The 23,166-nt window shown below is 42.0% G+C and overlaps 1 protein-coding gene across 1 annotated transcript in view; it reads right to left on the bottom strand.

Annotated features, from left to right (window-relative positions):
• Window positions 1–20,854: 20,854 nt before the first annotated feature.
• met (MET proto-oncogene, receptor tyrosine kinase) overlaps window positions 20,855–23,166 on the bottom strand; it is a 99,577-nt gene continuing 97,265 nt past the window's right edge. The window contains exon 21 of the mRNA XM_014125644.3: window positions 20,855–23,134. Within this exon, the coding sequence (XP_013981119.1) occupies window positions 22,891–23,134 (244 nt within the window). The 3' untranslated portion in view covers window positions 20,855–22,890. The remainder of the gene's footprint in view (window positions 23,135–23,166) is intronic.

Here is a 23,166-nt window from a genome sequence, read left to right on the forward strand (position 1 = left end):
CTTCAATGGCTGTGCGATGTTTCTGGATATTGGCGGGAACTGGAGGAGCTGTTTTACACGTTGATTCAACGCATCCCAAGAGCACACTTCTCCAGCGTGCCAGTGGCCATCGAACGTGAGCATTTGCCCTTTGAAGTCGGTTATTTTAGTGGCCTTATATTGTCCCCAACGCAAGGTGCATTTGTGTAATGATCGTGCTGTTTAATCTGCTTCTTGATATGCCACACCTGTCTGGTGGGTGGATTATCTTGGCAAAGGAGAAATGCTCACTAACAGGGATGTAAACAAATTTGTGCACAAAATATGAGAGAAATCTGCTTTTTGTGCATATGGAACATTCCTGGGATCTTTTATTTCAGCTCATGAAACATGGGACCAACACTTTACATTTTGCATTTATATTTTTGTTCAGTATATTCAGTGGTGACCCTTTATTTTGAGCCCCACCTGTTTAGCAAAAAAATATATACAAAAAAAATCTAGATATTTTGGCATTAATGAGTGTCACATATCAGTTTGCAAACAATGTAATTAAAAAAGAAAGTTTTGTTAATAAAGCCACATACAAACATTGTTTCCTTTTTACTTTCTTGAGTAAGAAGCCTCCAAAATGCAGGTGTATCGGCCTAGATCAGCGCTTTCTGTGGTGCTGGGGCAGCAAGCGGAAAATACAGAGCGTAGGGGTTGGTAATGTTCTCTAGTTGCGACGTGATTGGCTCAGTGTTCTGTCACTCATGGGGACACTACATCACCGCAAAATCTACAGGGAGAACTTGAAAATTCAAGCCCCTTGGGTGCTGCGATTGATTTACATTAGAAGTGTCAATCCAAGAAGGCTCAAGGTCATTGGCCACAGATCAAATTACGTCAAATCACGTTATATCTACAGTAGCTTTGACTGGATACTTTCAAAATCTTAGCTAGCAGTCATCATGAATCAAGTCGACAATCTACTGACAAATCCTTTTTAATCCTTGTCATATGAAGAGAAAATATAGATCAAACGTATCGGTGCTCATAAACAATACACAACAATTTGGGAATCGCAAATTCAACCATGAGTGATTTGGAAGGAATCAGTGGCTAAATGCAAGCGTTACAAAGCAATCAATAGCCTGATTTTCAGTGGAGAGGGTGTGTGGTCCAAGTCTTGGTTTAAGGGTCTCTTTTCCAAGCTTAAAAAATAAACATTCAAATGCAACACCATGGGCCAGAAAAGGTTGAACACATTGGCAATGCTGTCAATCCAGCATGACTGCTGCCACGTTCAAAACACCTGGAAACTCAGAACTGGGAAATCTCAGACTTCAGTGAGTTCAAGACAACTGGGAACTCGGGAAAAAAACTAGCTCCGACTGGGAAAATATGTTTTGAAAGGTCATCCAACTCGGAATTCCATGTCGGGAACTCAGGCATCTTTCTAGAGCTCCGACCTGAAGATCACTGACATCATGATTAAATCTTGTTTTTTTCAGATTTTCCAGTTGTCTTGAAAGCACCATAAATCCAGAGAATGTAAAACATTTATGCCCACAAGAAGGACTGCTGCGTCACCTTCCTTTTCAAGTGAGTCCATAAATGATGTAATATGCCATGGAGACATGTATACTGTAGCTAAGAAAGTAATACTAAGTGTATGCTGTGTCGTTAGAAGCCCATGAGCCTCACCCTAATAATTGGTCCCTTTCCCTCATAACTTAGCCTACTGTTCTGACTTGGTGGTGTACATAGCCTGTTTTCGAGAAATATCATCATCACATATTGTAAGAGCTTTCATTGTCTGCTTATATGCCCCCTTTATTTATCCTACGGTTCTTACTTGGTGTACAGGGAGAATACTGTAAGAACGGCCAATGTTCTGAATTCTGTCGCTGTACATTTCAAAAGTTCTGAACAAATAGTTATATTGACTATATCCATCTTAGCTCACTCATTAATGTCTTAATTGAAATTACAGATTAATTATCTGCTCATCGTTCCCTTATGCCATAGTTTGTACATTTCAATTGTCAGTACAAACCACATTTGTTTAAGCAAGTCAGCCATATCAGCTATGTTTAAAAAAAAAAAAAAAGGCAGTAAATGAGGCTGAATTAACTGTTTCGCTGCCAGACAAGGCTCTGCTGATAGGCAGGTGTAGCGGTGGTAAGGATTCACTCCATGGTGCTGAAAAGAAAGCTCTGCCATTATGACAGCTTTATGTGGGCACTAACAGTTTGTTGGCAGTGTTTGTCACTGTTATAGTGGAATTAATGTAATGTTTAGTGTTTTGTATAGTGGCTTTGCTGGCATGCATCAACAAAAAAAAAAATTGAGTTTGCCCCACCAACATTTACATGCTAAAATCGCCACTGAGTATATTAATCCTATATTTGACCACATATGCAGTATATGGTATAGTTCCTACAGCACCATGCATGCTTTAATTCTTCCCACTAGATGGTACTGTCATCTTGCATTGTGAATTAGCTGTAAAAAGCATAAATCTTCATCACCCATGCTCATTTTACCTGTGAATCTTACGTGAGAAAGGCCCACAGTGGCAAGAACTGAAATCCCTGATAGTCAAACTATTAGCCTACTCTGTGAAAATACACACTCAAATTGCTGACTAAGTATTTTGTCCAAATAGTCGATCAAAATGAATGCACTTTTTTGTCTCCAGGCTCCAGCCTCCATCAGCTGATGCCAATGATGTACACTAGCAGTGTGTTCAGTTGGCTTCAACGTTTGCCATGTTGCATGGCGGTTTGTCAAGTTTATGTGAAGTTCAGAGCCTTACTGATGGTGTTACGATGCAGAGACTACTCCTGCTGCAACTCATGCTGATTTACAGACATTCTACCTGTATATTTATATTAATGTATACTCAGGGTCTGCACCTGACATGTAGCTGCATCCTACCAGGTGACATGGAACGGGTCAGTATCTGCACCTTACCTCCTCACTACTGGTGTCCAAGTTAACAGGCCTAAGTGCCAGGTCCCCTTTGGTTCTCTCTGTACACAAAATGACTTGATTCTGTCACATCCTCACCTGGTCTGTCATCACTGTTATGCTTATTGTTATTTCTGTGTCTGGCAGACATCTCTGCTTGGATTTTGGCCCAGCACCACAAGCTTTACCTGATGTGCCTGGCTTGAGGACACCCTGGCCTGATGACACCCTGATGTGAGCCCACTCTATTGGAATGAGTTGAAGTCAACAAAACAAAGGAGCTGATCGTGGACTTCAGGAAACAGCTGAGGGATCACATCGAAGGGACAGTAGTGGAGAAGGTGGAAAGTTAAGTTCCTCGGCATACACATCACAGACAAACTGAAATGGTCCACCCACACAGACAGTGTGGTGAAGAAGGTACAACACCGCCTCTTCAACCTCAGGACACTGAAGAAATTTGGCTTGTCACCCAAAACCCTGACAAACTTTTACAGATGTACAATTGAGAGCATCCTGTCGGGCTGTATCACCACCTGGTACGGCAAATGCACAACCCTCAACCGCAAGGCTCTCCAGAGGGTGGTGAGGTCTGCACAACGCATCTCCAGGGGCAAACTACCTGCCCTCCAAGATACCTACAGCATCCGATGTCACAGGAAGGCCAAAAGGATCATCAAGGACAACAACCACCCGAGCTACTGCCTGTTCACCCCGCTATCATCCAGAAGGTGAGGTCAGTACAGGTGCATCAAAGCTGGGACCGAGAGAATGAAAAACAGCTTCTATCTCAAGGCCATCAGACTGCTAAACAGCAATTACAAACTCAGAGAGGCTGCTGCCTACATTGAGACCCAATCACTGGCCACTATAATAAATGGATCACTAGACACTTTATACAATACCACTTTAATAATAATGTTTACATATCTTACATTACTCATCTTAAATGTATATACTGTACCTTATACCATCTATTGCACCTTGCCTATGCCGCTTGGCCAGCGCTCATCCATATATTTATATGTACATATTCTTATTCCATCCCTTCAGATTTGTGTGTATAGGTAGTTGTTGGGGAATTGTTCGATTACTTGTTAGATTTTACTGCGCTGTCAGAACTAGAAGCACAAGCATTTCGCTACACTTGCATTAATATCTGCTAACCATGAGTATGTGACCAATAACATTTTATTTAATTTTTATTTAATTTGATTAGATTCAGTCCCTGATGTGGCATGAGGGGACGCAAGATGTAAGGGTCTTCCAAACCCTTGAGAAGAAACTCCGTAAATCTTCTTCTTCTTGTTCTTCTTCATCTGCTTGGCCTCTGTCAGGAGTAAAAACAGTACACAGCACACAATCCTATAGTTAGAGAATCCTAGTCTCTCGAAACACCCAGTGTATCTCCCACACAACTGGGGTGTGGAGCGCCATGAGTCTGGCAAGCAAGACTAGAGAATATAGTCAACTTCTGACAGGTGTACAACACATTGGATAAATACAATGCAGTTCACCATTCCCACTTTAAATACTGTACATCCGTTCACTACAGCCCCAAGCTTTCTCCTCTATAACTTTCTAAATAGTAGTGCAAAAAAACATTGAAACTCACCATCTGAGATTTGCTTCTCCTCCTCTGGGTCAATTGCCACCCCTGAGATTTATTTTTTATTTTTTTTAATTTCACCTTCATTTAACCAGGTAGGCAAGTTGAAAACATGTTCTGATTTACAATTGCGACCTGGCCAAGATAAAGCAAAGCAGTTTGACACACAACAACACAGAGTTACACATGGAGTAAAACAAACCTACAGTCAATAATATAGTAGAAAAATAAATCTATATACAAAGTGAGCAAATTAGGTGAGATAAGGGAGGTAAAGGCAAAAAAGGCCATGGTGGCGAAGTAAATACAATATAGCAAGTAAAACACTGGAATGGTAGATTTACAGTGGAAGAAAGTGCAAAGTAGAAATAGAAATAATGGGGTGCAAAGGAGCAAAATAAATAAATACAGTAGGGGAAGAGGTAGTTGTTTGGGCTAAATTATAGATGGGCTATGTACAGGTGCAGTAATTTGTGAGCTGCTCTGACAGCTGGTGCTTAAAGCTAGTGAGAGAGATAAGTGTTTCCAGTTTTAGAGATTTTTGTAGTTCATTCCAGTCATTGGCAGATAGGGAGGGATGGTGAGGCCATGGTCATGGGCTCTGGCCCCACAGTTTGAAGGGGGTGTGATGGTGTCCAGGAGAGCAGTGGGGCTAGTGGACCGACTCCCCTTAGGCCTCCACAGCTCAGAGGGCTTGCTGGGCTTCAGCAGGAGCTGGCTTGGTGATGGTGATGGGCGACGTAGGGCAATTTCGCTTTGGGGTAGTGGTGGTGAGGAGATTGCAAGGCTTGGGAGTTTGCGAAGCAGGTATGAGATGTTATTTGCCGTTGTGGAGGTCCTCCTGCTGAAATTCCTCAAGCCTCTCGTCTCCTTCGGGTGGGCAGCTGGTCCTTGCATAGGTCTACCCAGTAAGAGGAAGCTTACGATCAGGTGCTGGGTGTTATAAGAGCAGCACAGACCCATGCTTCCAAAGTCAGGGATGTGCTGCTCTCAGAGCTCTGATTGTGGCCACGGTGCTGGTGATGGAGACGTCCCCGGCTCCCTGGGCCGACCTTAGAGCCACCCTGGTGGGCAGGATGACAGAGGACCACCTGAAGTTGTGTAATGACAACCTCATTGTTCTCTATCACCCTGAGACCACCAAAGACAGCCTGGCCCTTCAGACGATATCTGGTGAGTTGGTCAACAACTGCTCCCACAGGCAACCTGGAGACACACAGACAGGGGTCAAGGGTTAACAGTCAGGCCTAATAGCATCAACCCAACACATATGAACACAACAGTGGGACCTCTGACATAACGTTACCATACAACACATACCAAATAACACTTCCAGATCAGGTGCAGACCAGGGGATATGGCACATGGTCTTCTAGGGGAGGACAGATGTGACTCCCAGTGTGTTATGTGGGGTCTGTGTGCATAAGAGAAAATACAGTACAGAGAGTCAGTGTGTCACACATCAGCACTGTGGCATTATAGTGGTAAAGAATCAGCATTATATCTACTAACAATGTACAGTATTTACTCTGTCTCAGTTGGCAAAAGTCTCCTGCCTTACTACACAAAGCACTGTTCTGAATACATACAGCACTGTTCTGAATACACACAACACTGTTCTGTCCTGTGTCTCTCTTACCATGACTATGGAAGGCTCCCTGAGTGTTCTGACTTCCCTCGCCAGAAACCTCCACACAAAACAAATGATCCCTCTGTGTCTTTCTCTCTGCTGCAATCTATGGTTACTGACTACACTACATAACACTGGTATTGTTAGATTACTTGTTAGATATTACTGCATGGTCGGAACTAGAAGCACAAGCATTTCGCTACACTAGCATTAACATCTGCTAACCATGTGTATGTGACCAATAAAATTGGATTTGATTTGAATGGGTAGTAGACATATGGCTGTGACTTGTCACTCCCCTTACCTTTCAGTCGGGACACTTTTCCACTAGATGACAGGGCTGGTCTCATGGGGCAAGCAACCAGAAGGCCTGGTGGTAGAAAGCCTCCTTTGGCAGCGCTTACGTGGGACCGATGCTCTCCTCTTCCACAGGACAGCTGGACCATACACTGGTTTACCCAGGGAGTGGAATCTCACGATCAGGTGCTGGGTGTTATAGGAGCAGCACAGACTCAGACCTCTTAGAGCCCTGATAGTGGCCATGGCGCTGATGATGGAACCATCCCCGGCTCCCTGGGCTGACCTGAGGGCCACGCTGGACAAGCTGTAGATCTTCATCAGGGGCTCGAGGAATAAGAGGGCTTTCCTCTAGTGGGCAGGATAACAGAGAACCACCTGAAGTTATGTCATGAGAACCTCGAAGCTCTCTATCACCCTGAGGCCACCAAAGATGCCCTTCAGTCCTGATCTGGCAAGTTGGTCAACCACTGTTCCCAGAGGCAACCTGAAGAGAAGACAGAGGGATTAAGGATTAAGATCAGGTCTAATATCAACAACTGAATTAATGAGACGTCGTCAGGCTTCCTACCAGACAATAACGTTACATTTCAACACATACTAGACACATGGAGACACAGGTTCTATCTGACATTTTGGTCAAAAATGAGTTATTCACATAGGTCTTTCACATAAGAGATATTTCAGATTAGGGAAAAACTAAATTTACGATTTATCTGTGCTAACACCTTTAAACTTGATGCTGTAAGGTTGTATCTGCAATCCAATCACACAATGCTGGGTTGTCAATAAAACATTATTGTATGTAAGGTGATGTACTTGTTGAGTCATGAGAGGAAGACATCACAAAACAGTTCTGAGATCCAAACCATACATTTTGTGTATAGAACCTTATACTCCCAAAGTCCTTGATTAATCATATCGTAGGTTCTGGTCCTCTTTTGCAATTAGTTTGATTTTTTCACCAGTTTATCAGAATGGCCATCAATCTTTATTCTAAAAAAACATACATACATGTGCCGTAAAGCATGTTTAAGGGGGCGCTGAGGAGTATTTCTGTCTGTAATGAAGCCCTTTTGTGGGGAAAAACTAATTCTGATTGGCTGGGCCTGGCTCCCCAGTGGGTGGACCTGGCTGCCAAGTGGGTGGGCATATGTTCTCCAAGGCCCACCCATGGCTGCACCACTACCCAGTCATGTGAAATCCATAGACGAGGGCCTAATGAATTTATTTCAATTGATTGATTTCCTTATATGAACTGTAACTCAGTAAAGTCTTTGAAATTGTTGCATGTTGCGTTTATATTTTTGTTCAGTATATATCAGTTTACTCATCCAGAGCTAAGCTTTAGCAATGTTGCTAGTTCTCCATAGGATATAGTGTATTTGTTATTTTAGTGAGCTATTGCTTTAACAAATGTGTGATGAACATTAGTTAATATATTTGATGATGTGATTAGAAAGAAGGAAGGGTGTTTTCTTCATTAAACGTCTGTACTTTTCTATTGAAATAAATGTAACATTCTGTGCCAGATAGAACCTTTTTTTTTTTTCTTTTTTTTACCTTTATTTAACTAGGCAAGCTAGTTAAGAACAATTTCTTATTTAAAATGACGGCCTTCCCCGGCCAAACCCAGACGACGCTGGGCCAATTGTGCGCCGCCCTATGGAGCTCCCAATCATAGCTGATGTGATTCAGCCTGGATTTAAACCAGGGACTGTAGTGTCACCTCTTGTACTGAGATGCAGTGCCTTAGACCACTGCACCACTTGGAAGCCCTCATGGCTGAACCCAGATTGGCATTTCATAACCATAAGGTTCAATCTGCGTTTGCACCCCCCCTAAAAAAAATGGATTTACAAATGTCTCAGGATGTTGAGACTCTGAACTATAGGACCTTAATGGGTTAGGAACTACAAAACAGTTCTGAGATCTGGAATGTGAAAACTTTAATTCTCAATATCTCAGAACTCTGCTTTGACTAGAAAGAACCTTAGTTCTAACCTTATAGTCCCAAAGTCACGACATACTTAAGAACACTTACAGCTCAGGCGGAGAGCAGGGGACAGGGCACACAGTCATCCAGGGGAGGATGGAGTGCACAACTAGGGCCCCTTCCTGATGGTAGATGGATGTAACTCCCATTGTGTTCTGTGGGTGCAGACATACAGTACAGAGAGTCAGTGTCACACTTCAGCATTGTGCTACAGAATTTACATTAATTCCACATCTAATAACAATGTTTTGAGTACTCCTACTCTCCAATAAGCGATATGGATATCACTTATTATTGATATCTACATAGCCTATTGATGTGAATCACACTGCTGCTCTCTCATTCAGCTGTTTGCGTCTACGGATTGTGGTTGTTGTGGATGACTGTTCACAAATGTACACTCAGTGGTCAGTTTATTACTTCACCCTGTTCACAAAAATGGTTCGCTCCTACAGACAGTGAGTCACGTGGCCTGCTACATAAAGCAGGCAGACAGGCATCGAGACATTCAGTTACTGTTCGATTGAACGTTAGAATGGGCAAAACGAGTGTAAATATTGTAAATGTAAACAAACACTGTATAGCCTCCAAACATGGTTAAAACCATACCTTAGCTATGGATGGTAATTCCTTACATCCATAGCTCTGTCTATTAATCTGATCGGTTGCATTTCTCCAGGCCCATCCCTCAGCTTTTTACCAAAACAGAGGCATGGTTTCTGCTTTATTATTGTTTCAACTGTGGATTCGCCCTTTAAACAGCTGCAAATTATCAAGATATCAAAGTGTCACCAACAAAAACTTTAACAATAGGCCTATAGCAAATGCATCATATTGCATACATTTTTCACAAGCAAATAGCACTTTTAGGTAGTACTCAAAGCATGAAATTCCATGAGAGCAGCATTTATTTTTCAATTCGAAGCAATGAGCCCAATCAGTACTCCATGACAACAAAATCCTGAACAACAGAGTAGGCTAATAAGTCCTTAGTTTTGGGTTATGCTCAGGTGAAATAATTTGGCTAATCTATACTTCCATACATATATATATATATATATTATATATATATATATATATATATATATATATATATATACTGCTCAAAAAAATAAAGGGAACACTTAAACAACACAATGTAACTCCAAGTCAATCACACTTCTGTGAAATCAAACTGTCCACTTAGGAAGCAACACTGATTGACAATAAATTTCACATGCTGTTGTGCAAAAGGAATAGACAACAGGTGGAAATTATAGGCAATTAGCAAGACACCCCCAATAAAGGAGTGGTTCTGCAGGTGGGGACCACAGACCACTTCTCAGTTCCTATGCTTCCTGGCTGATGTTTTGGTCACTTTTGAATGCTGGCGGTGCTTTCACTCTAGTGCTAGCATGAGACGGAGTCTACAACCCACACAAGTGGCTCAGGTAGTGCAGCTCATCCAGGATGGCACATCAATGCGAGCTGTGGCAAGAAGGTTTGCTGTGTCTGTCAGCGTAGTGTCCAGAGCATGGAGGCGCTACCAGGAGACAGGCCAGTACATCAGGAGACGTGGAGGAGGCCGTAGGAGGGCAACAACCCAGCAGCAGGACCGCTACATCTGCCTTTGTGCAAGGAGGAGCACTGCCAGAGCCCTGCAAAATGACCTCCAGCAGGCCACAAATGTGCATGTGTCTGCTCAAACGGTCAGAAACAGACTCCATGAGGGTGGTATGAGGGCCCGACGTCCACAGGTGGGGGTTGTGCTTACAGCCCAACACCGTGCAGGACGTTTGGCATTTGACAGAGAACACCAAGATTGGCAAATTCGCCACTGGCGCCCTGTTTTAAGGACATTACATCAAAGTTGGATCAGCCTGTAGTGTGGTTTTCCACTTTAATTTTGAGTGTGACTCCAAATCCAGACATCCATTGGTTGATAAATTGGATTTCCATTGATTCTTTTTGTGTGATTTTGTTGTCAGCACAGTCAACTATGTAAAGAAAAAAGTATTTCATAAGATTATTTATTTCATTCAAATCTAGGATGTGTTGTTTAAGTGTTCCCTTTATTTTTTTGAGCAGTGTATATACCACTTGGGTCCTGTTTCAGCAATACAGAAAGCAGACCTTCTTGTTGAGTATCTGATAATCTACCATTTTTATAGGTGTGGTTAAAAGATGCTAATAACGGTCCTCTGAGTATATCATAAAAGGTTTGGTATACTGGTATGTCATCCAGCCCTGCGGTTTTCCCAGGCTTAAAGGCTTTAATTGCATCAAAAACTTCCTCCTCTTTAATTCGGCCTTCACATGAGTCTTGCTGTACAGCTATTCATTTTCCATTATTAATAGAAAGAAATATTTACAATTTCTTTTATTATTTAATTTTTTTATATTTCACCTTTATTTAACCAGGTAAGCTAGTTGAGAACAAGTTCTCATTTAAAACTGTGACCTGGCCAAGATAAAGCAATGCAGTGCGACAAACAACAACACAGAGTTACACATGGAAATAACAAGCGTACAGTTAATAACACAATAGAAAAAAAAGAAAGTCTATATACAGTGTGTACAAATGGCGTGAGGAGGTAAGGCAATAAATAGGCCATAGTAGCGAAGTAATTACAATTCAGCAGATTAACACTGGAGTGATAGTGCAGCAGATGATGATGGGCAAGTAGTGATACTGGTGTGCAAAAGAGCAGAAAAGTAAATAAAAACAATATGAGGATGAGGTAGGTAGATTGGGTTGGCTATTTACAGATGGACTATGTACAGCTGCAGCGATCGGTTAGCTGCTCAGATAGCTGATGTTTAAAGTTAGTGAGGGAAATGTAAGTCTCCAGCTTCAGCAATTTTTGCAATTCGTTCCAGTCACTGGTAGCAGAGAACTGGAAGGAAAGGCGGACAAAAGAGGTGCTGGCTTTGGGGATGACCAGTGAGAGATACCTGCTGGAGCGCGTGCTACGGGTGGGTGTTGTTATCGTGACCAGTGAGCTGAGGTAAGGCGGAGCTTTACCTAGCATAGACTTATAGATGACCTGGAGCCAGTGGGTCTGGCGACGAATATGTAGCGAGGGCCAGCCGACTAGAGCATATGGGTTGTAATGGTGGGTGGTATAAGGGCCTTTGGTAACAAAACGGATGGCACTGTGATAGACTGCATCCAGTTTGCTGAGTAGAGTATTGGAAGCTATTTTATAGGTGACATCGCCGAAGTCGAGGATCGGTAGGATAGTCAGTTTTACTAGGGTAAGTTTGGCGGCGTGAGTGAAGGAGGCTTTGTTGCGAAATAGAAAGCCGATTCTAGATTTGATTTTGGATTGGAGATGTTTGATATGAGTCTGGAAAGAGAGTTTACAGTCTAGCCAGACACCTAGATATTTGTAGTTGTCCACATATTCTAGATCAGAACCGTCCAGAGTAGTGATGCTGGTCGGGCGGGCGGGTGCGGGCAGCGAAAGGTTGAAAAGCATGCATTTGGTTTTAGTAGCGTTTAAGAGCAGTTGGAGGCCATGGAAGGAGTGTTATATGGCATTGAAGCTCGTTTGGAGGTTAGTTAACACAGTGTCCAAAGAAGGGTCAGATGCATACAGAATGGTGTCATCTGCATAGAGGTGGATCAGGGAATCACCCGCAGCAAGAGCAACATCGTTGATATATACAGAGAACAACATGCCCTCCGATTTGACACACTGAACTCTGTCAGCGAAGTAGTTGGTGAACCAGGCGAGGCAGTCATTTGAGAAACCAAGGTTATTGAGTCTGCCGATAAGAATACGGTGATTGACAGAGTCGAAAGCCTTGGCCAGGTCGATGAAGATGTCTGCACAATACTGTCTTTTATCGATAGCGGTTATGATATCGTTTAGTACCTTGAGCGTGGCTGAGGTGCACCCATGACCGGCTTGGAAACCGGATTGCACAGCGGAGAAGGTACGGTGGGATTCGAATTAACTTTGGTTAAGGAGAGTTGGAGGAGACTGAAACGAAAACATATGCTTAAAGTGCTTTGCTTCCTCTTTCAAAATACTGTTTGGTGAATCATGGGTGACTCCATCTGTAACAAGTTTCAGTAAATTCATTTTGGAAGCTTTTGTATGTTGAAGATTAAAAAATGATTTGGTGCATTTTCCCCCATATTCCATCCAGTTTGCTTTGTTTTTAGAATATTTTACACTTGATCTTTCTTGAATAAGTTACTCCCTTACTTTTTATTTTTCCTCTAACGTATTATGCGCCTCTATAGTACAGTTTTTATTACTATCTATCTGTACAGTTAGTCCCTCTATGTCCTTTGTTAATATTAATTATTTTGTCCTACATATCTTTTGTTTTAAGGAAGAGTATTGAATTGCATAGCCTCTAGAGGCACATTTAAACGTGTCACATACAATAAGGGGATCTGCTGTGCCTATATCACGTTGGAAAAAGTCAGTTATAAATGATTCTGTCCTGGTTAAAAACGAGTTGTCATCCAATATGTTACTACGTTTGGGTAATCCAAAAGTTACGTTACTGATTACAATTTTGGACGGGTAACTAATAACTGTAACGGATTACATTTAGAAAGTAACCTACCCAACCCTGTAAAGTACGTAGGACTCCATAATGTGCCTCCACTCATATCTCCACACAAGACCCATATAAATGCTTCACACAGTGCTAGACCAAAGGGCCAAATGGGTAAAATTATAGATTTGACATTTATTGAGTAGGGTATACAGTATGCACCAATAGTGAATATGCAGTTCCCAAATTTGGGGTCGGGACCCCATGTGTGGTCAGCTGAAATGGGGTCCCTTGACAAAATCTGTAATCTTATCAAACAAAGTAAGATTTTCTATTGAAATGGTTATTGAAGACAACCTTTTAGTGTCAACTAAAAACCTTAGACTATTACAATGCACTTGCATGTCATTATGTGTTGCGACACAGCCTGCGGAACTGAAAAATGAATATGAACACCCAGCGTTAACTAGGGAATATACTTTTTCCATGTGGGAACTTCTGCATTTTCTAGTGTCAATTTGCAGTCATATGCTGTTAAAGTTTGGGAACATGGACTTATCAGATTGTCTAGAACACCCACATACACACAGACACACACACACACACACACACACACACACACACACACACACACACACACACACACACACACACACACACACACACACACACACACACACACACACACCTTGGAATTAATACCACGCAAGGAGAACACTCCTTCTAACTTAAGTTGTTTTTGTAAAAAAAAGAAAAAGACCCTAACCCTTTCAGTCTCTCTCATAGATTGTCATTTATTCCTTTCTTTAAAGTGACTCAGAGTGCAGCCAGCTCGTGTGAAGGAAGGAGCCGACACTAAAACTCCTGTATATTTGTTCATGTGCACTTTGAGAGGCAGTGTTACTACTAATCTCTGATTACTGAGCTGCTGACAGTGAAAGGGGCGATAATGATAATAGTCTTATGATTCTCTAGTCTTTCTACAGTACCATGTTGTAGTCTTTCTACAGTACCGTGTTGTATTCTTTCTACAGTACCGTGTTGTATTCTTTCTACAGTACCATGTTGTAGTCTTTCTACATTACCATGTTGTATTCTTTCTACAGTACCATGTTGTAGTCTTTCTATAGTACCGTGTTGTATTCTTCCTACATTACCATGTTGTATTCTTTCTACAGTACCATGTTGTAGTCTTTCTACATTACCGTGTTGTAGTCTTTCTACATTACCGTGTTGTAGTCTTTCTATAGTACCGTGTTGTATTCTTTCTACATTACCGTGTTGTAGTCTTTCTATAGTACCGTGTTGTAGTCTTTCTATAGTACCGTGTTGTAGTCTTTCTACAGTACCGTGTTGTATTCTTTCTACAGTACCGTGTTGTAGTCTTTCTATAGTACCGTGTTGTAGTCTTTCTACAGTACCGTGTTGTATTCTTTCTACAGTACCGTGTTGTATTCTTTCTACAGTACCGTGTTGTATTCTTTCTACAGTACCGTGTTGTATTCTTTCTACAGTACCGTGTTGTAGTCTTTCTATAGTACCATGTTGTAGTCTTTCTACAGTACCGTGTTGTATTCTTTCTACAGTACCGTGTTGTATTCTTTCTACATTACCGTGTTGTAGTCTTTCTACAGTACCATGTTGTAGTCTTTCTACATTACCGTGTTGTAGTCTTTCTACAGTACCATGTTGTATTCTTTCTGCAGTACCATGTTGTATTCTTTCTACAGTACCGTGTTGTATTCTTTCTACAGTACCATGTTGTAGTCTTTCTACAGTACCGTGTTGTAGTCTTTCTACAGTACCATGTTGTATTCTTTCTACAGTACCGTGTTGTATTCTTTCTACAGTACCGTGTTGTAGTCTTTCTGCAGTACCATGCTGTAGTCTTTCTACAGTACCGTGTTGTAGTCTTTCTACAGTACCATGTTGTAGTCTTTCTACAGTACCATGTTGTATTCTTTCTACAGTACCGTGTTGTAGTCTTTCTACAGTACCGTGTTGTAGTCTTTCTACAGTACCATGTTGTAGTCTTTCTACAGTACCATGTTGTATTCTTTCTACAGTACCGTGTTGTATTCTTTCTACATTACCGTGTTGTATTCTTTCTACAGTACCGTGTTGTAGTCTTTCTACAGTACCGTGTTGTATTCTTTCTACATTACCGTGTTGTATTCTTTCTACAGTACCGTGTTGTATTCTTTCTACAGTACCGTGTTGTATTCTTTCTACAGTACCATGTTGTATTCTTTCTACAGTACCGTGTTGTATTCTTTCTACAGTACCGTGTTGTATTCTTTCTACAGTACCGTGTTGTATTCTTTCTACAGTACCGTGTTGTATTCTTTCTACAGTACCATGTTGTAGTTTTTCTGCAGTACCATGTTGTATTCTTTCTACAGTACCGTGTTGTATTCTTTCTACAGTACCGTGTTGTATTCTTTCTACAGTACCGTGTTGTATTCTTTCTACAGTACCGTGTTGTATTCTTTCTACAGTACCATGTTGTAGTTTTTCTGCAGTACCATGTTGTATTCTTTCTACAGTACCGTGTTGTATTCTTTCTACAGTACCGTGTTGTATTCTTTCTACAGTACCGTGTTGTAGTCTTTCTACAGTACCGTGTTGTATTCTTTCTACAGTACCGTGTTGTATTCTTTCTACAGTACCGTGTTGTATTCTTTCTACAGTACCATGTTGTAGTCTTTCTACAGTACCGTGTTGTAGTCTTTCTACAGTACCGTGTTGTATTCTTTCTACAGTACCGTGTTGTAGTCTTTCTACAGTACCGTGTTGTATTCTTTCTACAGTACCGTGTTGTATTCTTTCTACAGTACCATGTTGTAGTCTTTCTACAGTACCATGTTGTAGTCTTTCTATAGTACCGTGTTGTATTCTTTCTACAGTACCGTGTTGTATTCTTTCTACAGTACCATGTTGTATTCTTTCTACAGTACCATGTTGTATTCTTTCTACAGTACCGTGTTGTAGTCTTTCTACAGTACCGTGTTGTATTCTTTCTACAGTACCGTGTTGTATTCTTTCTACAGTACCGTGTTGTATTCTTTCTACAGTACCGTGTTGTAGTCTTTCTACAGTACCGTGTTGTATTCTTTCTACAGTACCATGTTGTAGTCTTTCTACAGTACCGTGTTGTAGTCTTTCTACAGTACCGTGTTGTATTCTTTCTACAGTACCATGTTGTATTCTTTCTACAGTACCATGTTGTAGTCTTTCTACAGTACCGTGTTGTATTCTTTCTACAGTACCGTGTTGTATTCTTTCTACAGTACCGTGTTGTAGTCTTTCTACAGTACCGTGTTGTAGTCTTTCTACAGTACCGTGTTGTAGTCTTTCTACAGTACCGTGTTGTATTCTTTCTACAGTACCGTGTTGTATTCTTTCTACAGTACCATGTTGTAGTTTTTCTGCAGTACCATGCTGTAGTTTTTCTACAGTACCGTGTTGTATTCTTTCTACAGTACCGTGTTATATTCTTTCTACAGTACCGTGTTGTAGTCTTTCTACAGTACCATGTTGTATTCTTTCTGCAGTACCGTGTTGTATTCTTTCTACAGTACCGTGTTGTAGTCTTTCTACAGTACCGTGTTGTAGTCTTTCTACAGTACCATGTTGTATTCTTTCTGCAGTACCGTGTTGTATTCTTTCTACAGTACCGTGTTGTATTCTTTCTACAGTACCATGTTGTATTCTTTCTACAGTACCGTGTTGTATTCTTTCTACAGTACCGTGTTGTAGTCTTTCTACAGTACCGTGTTGTAGACTTTCTACAGTACCATGTTGTAGTCTTTCTACAGTACCATGTTGTAGTCTTTCTATAGTACCGTGTTGTAGTCTTTCTACAGTACCGTGTTGTAGTCTTTCTACAGTACCATGTTGTAGTCTTTCTACAGTACCGTGTTGTAGTCTTTCTACAGTACCGTGTTGTATTCTTTCTACAGTACCGTGTTGTATTCTTTCTACAGTACCGTGTTGTATTCTTTCTACAGTACCGTGTTGTAGTCTTTCTACAGTACCATGTGTTTCATTTACATTTACATTTACATTTAAGTCATTTAGCAGACGATCTTATCCAGAAAGACTTACAAATTGGTGCATTCACCTTAAGATATCCAGTGGAACAACCACTTTACAATAGTGCATCTAAATCTTTTAAGGGGGGGGGGGGTTAGAAGGATTACTTTATCCTATCCTAGGTATTCCTTAAAGAGGTGGGGTTTCAGGTGTCTCCGGAAGGTGGTGATTGACTCCGCTGTCCTGGCGTCGTGAGGGAGCTTGTTCCACCATTGGGGTGCCAGAGCAGCGAACAGTTTTGACTGGGCTGAGCGGGAACTGGGCTTCCTCAGAGGTAGGGAGGCGAGCAGGCCAGAGGTGGATGAACGCAGTGCCCTTGTTTGGGTGTAGGGCCTGATCAGAGCCTGAAGGTACGGAGGTGCCGTTCCCCTCACAGCTCCGTAGGCAAGCACCATGGTCTTGTAGCGGATGCGAGCTTCAACTGGAAGCCAGTGGAGAGAGTGGAGGAGCGGGGTGACGTGAGAGAACTTGGGAAGGTTAAACACCAGACGGGCTGCGGCGTTCTGGATGAGTTGTAGGGGTTTAATGGCACAGGCAGGGAGCCCAGCCAACAGCGAGTTGCAGTAATCCAGACGGGAGATGACAAGTGCCTGGATTAGGACCTGCGCCGCTTCCTGTGTGAGGCAGGGTCGTACTCTGCGAATGTTTTAGAGCATGAACCTACAGGATCGGGTCACCACCTTGATGTTAGTGGAGAACGACAGGGTGTTGTCCAGGGTCACGCCAAGGTTCTTAGCACTCTGGGAGGAGGACACAATGGAGTTGTCAACCGTGCCTCTGTGACTCACCCTCAAGTCACTCATTAGTCACTCCAGATACCCATTACAACCACCCTGCTTTAGATAATCATCAGTGGAGAAACTCAACAGATGGTTAATCAGTGAAGATATTAAAGAGGTAGGCAGTATCAGGATGAGTTGACAGGAGTTGCTGAACTTTTGGATACAGTATCATTGCAATATTACAATTCTTAACAATTGTGTGCTTATTTGTTGCTCCTCCTTTCTGAGTATCACTGTGAGAACAGTGTTTTTGGCCCGGCATCAAAGCGTAGTTAGAGACAGTGCCATCAGGGTAACTGAGATTATGTGTCCACACCTCTAGACCTCTAGTCTTGCCGGCCCAGATGATATCCTTTGTGTTGAAAGCTGGTAGAGGGAGGAGGCAGTGGAACAGTCTGGATGTGCCTTGTGCCAATACTCCCTGGGCATTCCGTTTCATTTTACATGTATCTTTTTCATTGGTTTTTTAAAAATGATTTTACATTACAAAATATGTATTTTTTTTTAGGAGTGGTGGCAATATATCATATAATTAAAATTGTTGACATCCATAAGTCTGGCAGATCGAAGCCTGGAATATTCCATCTAACATGGGTACCAAGAGTGATATATCCAGAACTGCAACCCCAACCCGGCAGTCTTCTTCACTTTCTACCAGGGGCAGTCTAAAGTTGCGCCCCAAATGGCACCCTATTCCCTATAAAGTGTACTACTTTTAGACCAGAGCCCAATGGGTCTTGGTCAAAAGTAGTGCACTATAAAGAGAATAGGCTGCCATTTGGGACGCATCCTAACTGATTATCTAAAATGGCAGCCAGAATCCTGCAGCCATGGCAGACAACAATGACATAATATTCAGCTCATGTCAGTGGTTGTGTTGGATGACCTTGGCTTGGAGCAGAGTGTAGGTAGGGAGGAATGTGTGATTCAGGCCAAGATCCAACCGCTTGTAGGTATGTGAGATGTGTTCATCTAAAGATCTACGGCCAAATTCTGAATTATGGATAGATAAAGGTTCTGAAGTACCTAATCTCATCCAAATGTAGAACCTAGGAATTGTGAAATATTTAGGCAGAATTGTAATTGTTATATAGACTAGAGGAGGCCTTTCTCTCTGTGTGAAATGGTCGTATGTGTTGTTTACTGTAATGTATACTAAGTTGGCAAATCAGACGAAACATTAGATTGTACTTTAGCTGCAAGAGCTGCAGAGTACCAATAGGGGGCATACACACCCCTCAGAAAACACAGCTTGAGGACACAGTGCTTTTCTGATTTAACAGATTCAATGATCAGAATAATGTATATTCCTCTCAAAGAAAAACAACATATTCAAACTATGAGAGTTTGTTTGATAAAGAATAGGAATGAGGAGTTGTCCCAACTCACTCTCTTGCCAATGCATATTGCCAAAGCTCGTTAGTGGATTAATGAGTGTGTGTGTTGACTCAGGTCAGAATGTGTGCTGAGAGGGTGGAATAGGTTCATTATCAGTTGGCATGGGGCAGTAGAGGGGGAGAAAGGTGTAGTGTGTCTAGCACCAGTCAAGTCGACTTGCATTCCAAAGGGACTGACTAATCCAATGACACACATTCACATACCTGAGCTCTGCCCACCTGTTCTTTCTTTTAGCGTTTGTGTGTCAAATAGAGGGGAAATGAGAACGAGGAAGAAACACAGAGACAGAGACAGAGAGAGAGGGAGGGAGATAATGAATAAGTGAGAGGGTGAGGGAAACATTGTGCAGGCTCCAGTCATTCCAGAGTAACTGATAAGTACATAGCTGAAGAGCTTTAGCACTGAGAGGCTCCCTCCTCTATCTATCTCCATATGATGACATTTTGGCTAAGACAAGTGGGTCACTACTGTATAGACAGATACAGATTAAAGATATATTGCTCAGGGTCATTTTTAGTAGGCATGAAACGAAAGAATTCAGATTTGTTTTCAATTGCTATGGCGTCCCTAATGAACACGACCCTAGGTCTCCAAGTAACTGAGAGGAAGACTTGCAATGAACGCTTCGGTCACCGGCCAGGCTCGACAGAGGAAGATGTCAGGCTCGCCTAGACAACAATACAAAGAGGAGAGGGTAAAGAAAGGTGAGAGGTCAGAGGTTACAACAAGCCAGTGACAGCAGAGAAGGCTAAAGGAGTGAAATTGTCATGTTTCCACCTATCACCAGAGGGCGGCAGAGACCGTCCTAGAGATAATAATGACACAGGTGTTTTCAGTTACTAATTATGATTTTCTTTACCCTTTGCAGAAGCTAGATTTTTTTGCTGTGTGCGTCTGTCTCCTGACTGAGTTATCAAGTCATAGTGTTTGTTGTTTTCCCAAGTTTTACTTTGTACCTACTGTTGAACTTTTTCCCAGGAAAGTATTTCAGTTTATTCTAAACCACTGGTTCCTCGTCTGGTTCTCTTCTCTGCTCCTGGGTCACCTCACGTCACATAAATAGGGTAGACACAAAATGTACAGCCTATAAGGCTGTTGTACTTCCTGTATGTTATCCAAACAGGACTTCCAATCAGTGAACCTCAATGCCCAGTCCACTACCATACAAATGTAACTTTTTTTAAACACTTAGCTAACACAGGGTCATTCAACCCAACAAAACGTTCAGGATTCTGGGCACGTATAAAACATTTTTTTTCTCCAGCTCTTAGAGAAAAACCTGGGGGTTCTTGCTATCTCGGTTCTCAACCTCAAGAGATGCCCTGGTTTGATGTGTTCATGCAGGGCTCATCTGCAAAAGAGACCCTGGTCTCAGCATGACTCCCTGCTTAAATAATGGTCTTTTTTTGTTGCAAAAGTTTAATAAATGAAACTGAAACCCCTTGACTGCTTAGTTGACAGATATTACGAAATGCACCCTATAGGTAGATGATGTAAGGTAGTCATTATAATGACACCATTCTGTTACTATCTCACCGTCAGGTCACCCTTGTAAATAGAGATTTACTTTGCCTGGTAAACTAAAGGATGTACATACAGACAATGATAAGATATTTCACACTGATAATATAGCTTTATTACACTGAGACTGTCAGACGGCATAACGACGTAACAACATATGTACCATCATTATTTTCATAGACGAACCCGTAACAGTGCTCATACAGACACTCACACTGCACAGACAGTGAGAAACATGGACCAATTCATGGATTTCTAAGCCATTTAGTTACCAATAGAAAACGTAGAAGTCTATAGTGAAGGAAGTGAGCCTGCTAGCTCCAGTTGTTCAATGACTGTACAGTATCTTTAGTTTGTTTGTACTGTGCTGTACCTACAACAGTCACCTGTCATAAAGTATATACACACACGTTTACCAGTTAAATCCTACATATAGAAGACACATCCACAAAGGTGCTATCCCTTTAATATAATTTTGTACAAAAGGCAGTGGTTCATTAAAGTTTAGTTTAGTGGATTTGTTCATTGTTGTGGCACCACTGCTCAGTTATGGCATTCCATTGGACCAATATTGATTGAGGATCATTTTCATTATAAAGGCATTCTAAAAAATATAGTACAGCATTTTTAACATTTATTTGAACAAACATTCATATCTGTCCATTGCTGGCCTGATCATTAATTACATCACAGCAGTCATAGTAAAAAGCCAAACACTTCACAAAGGAAAGGCAAAATGGTAACATTTTAACATTGAAGTGGTCTTTCAAAATGCTGACATAGCTATTGTACGAATACTATCATGATTGACAGTAAAAGTACTTTTCTCAACTGACGTAACACTATTATTATGATGCCCAAAACCATAAAACGTTCAAACGTGTCTCCAATTTCCCCCATTTCACTCTCTGAAGTCAAAATGATTATGTCCAGTTTCAGGCTGAGCTTTTACAAACCGTTATGACACATGCTATGTAGACATTATGACAGGCCGTTTCAAGTCAAAGTGTTACCTACCAAAATACAAAAAAAACCACTTTTCAACTGGGAAACATCTGCAGATTACAAATAGGTGAGTCACTCACGGCAACAAAGCAGTGAGACATTTAAAATGAAGCACATCAAAAGGGAATCATCAAAGATTATTACACTCATAAGAAGTATCCAGTGTAGCTGCTACACACCTCACGGGCCGGGTAGCAGATTGGTCCTCTTGCCAGCTACTCTGCACCACCTCGGTTAGTGAGAATATCACCTGGAGGCTGGAGCACACATTGTAATGACAAAGCAGGCATCTTTTGTCTTCCTTCAGTCCCGGTGCGCAGGGAGCTTGGAGGGAGGAATGCGAGGAGAAGTGGGAGGAGAGGGGCATTCAGTGATAGTGCGGAGGATGAAGGTGTAACATGTTTCTTTACAATACACCACCTTTCATTGACATAGAGAAAAAGAACAGCTGGAGCCTGGCACTTCGCCAAATCTCTAAGCACATGCCACCCAGTAACAAGCAGAAATGTCTCCAAAATCCTCCGGTCCCCTCTTTAGGGAAGGGAATCGTTCAAATCATGGCGCTTCACTTGTACTTCATACACACAATGTGCTTCTATAGGCTTTGTTCTTTGAAAAGGTTCTCCCATGTCTCCAAATTGTCTGTGATAGAGACAAGAGGCCTGACCTCCTGAACTCAGGCTCCAGGGTCATACCAGGGTCAAAGGTCATTGGAGATTCTAGAGCAATTTCTAGGTTGTCGAGCAGAGGCAGACCAAGGTCATCCTTACAGTTCATACAGGCCTCAGGCGTACAGTGATGCCTGTTAGGTTGGTCGTCACTCATCGGTCAGTATATATACACATTACACACATGTACTGAACGCACGGCACAGGTCAGTATCCTCAAACTGTCTTTTCTCAGTCAACGAGTTTGTCCAGTGTCTGTCTGTCAGTCACATACACTAGTTCTCCAGCGACCCAAAGTCTCCACCACCTCAGGCCCACTATTTACTCCCTCTTTCTTTCTCTCTGTCAAGCTCATTCTTTTTCCTCTCCTTTCTTCCATCACTCTTTTCTTCTCTCTCTCTCTCTCTCTCTCTCTCTCTCTCTCTCTCTCTCTTCACCCCCACCCCCACCCCCCATCAGGTGCAGCAGTCTCGCTCCAGGGGGTGGCCCTGACGGGTGGAGGAAGAGGACGAGGATGAGGAGTAGGAAATGAGTGAGGGATAGGGGGTCATCTTGTCGATGTTGACATAGGTGGTGTTGAGAAGTATGTAGTGCTCTCCACTGAAGCTGGAGAAGATGGACTTGATACGGGACACCAGCTCTGAGAAGGTAGGCCTCCGCTCCGGTTTAGGGTGCCAGCACTCAACCATCACGTTATACCTGGGGGGTGGGATTTAGAGGAGGGGGTTAAG

Source organism: Salmo salar, chromosome 10, assembly GCF_965601325.2.
Source record: "Salmo salar chromosome 10, fSalSal1, whole genome shotgun sequence".
NCBI lineage: Eukaryota > Metazoa > Chordata > Actinopteri > Salmoniformes > Salmonidae > Salmo > Salmo salar.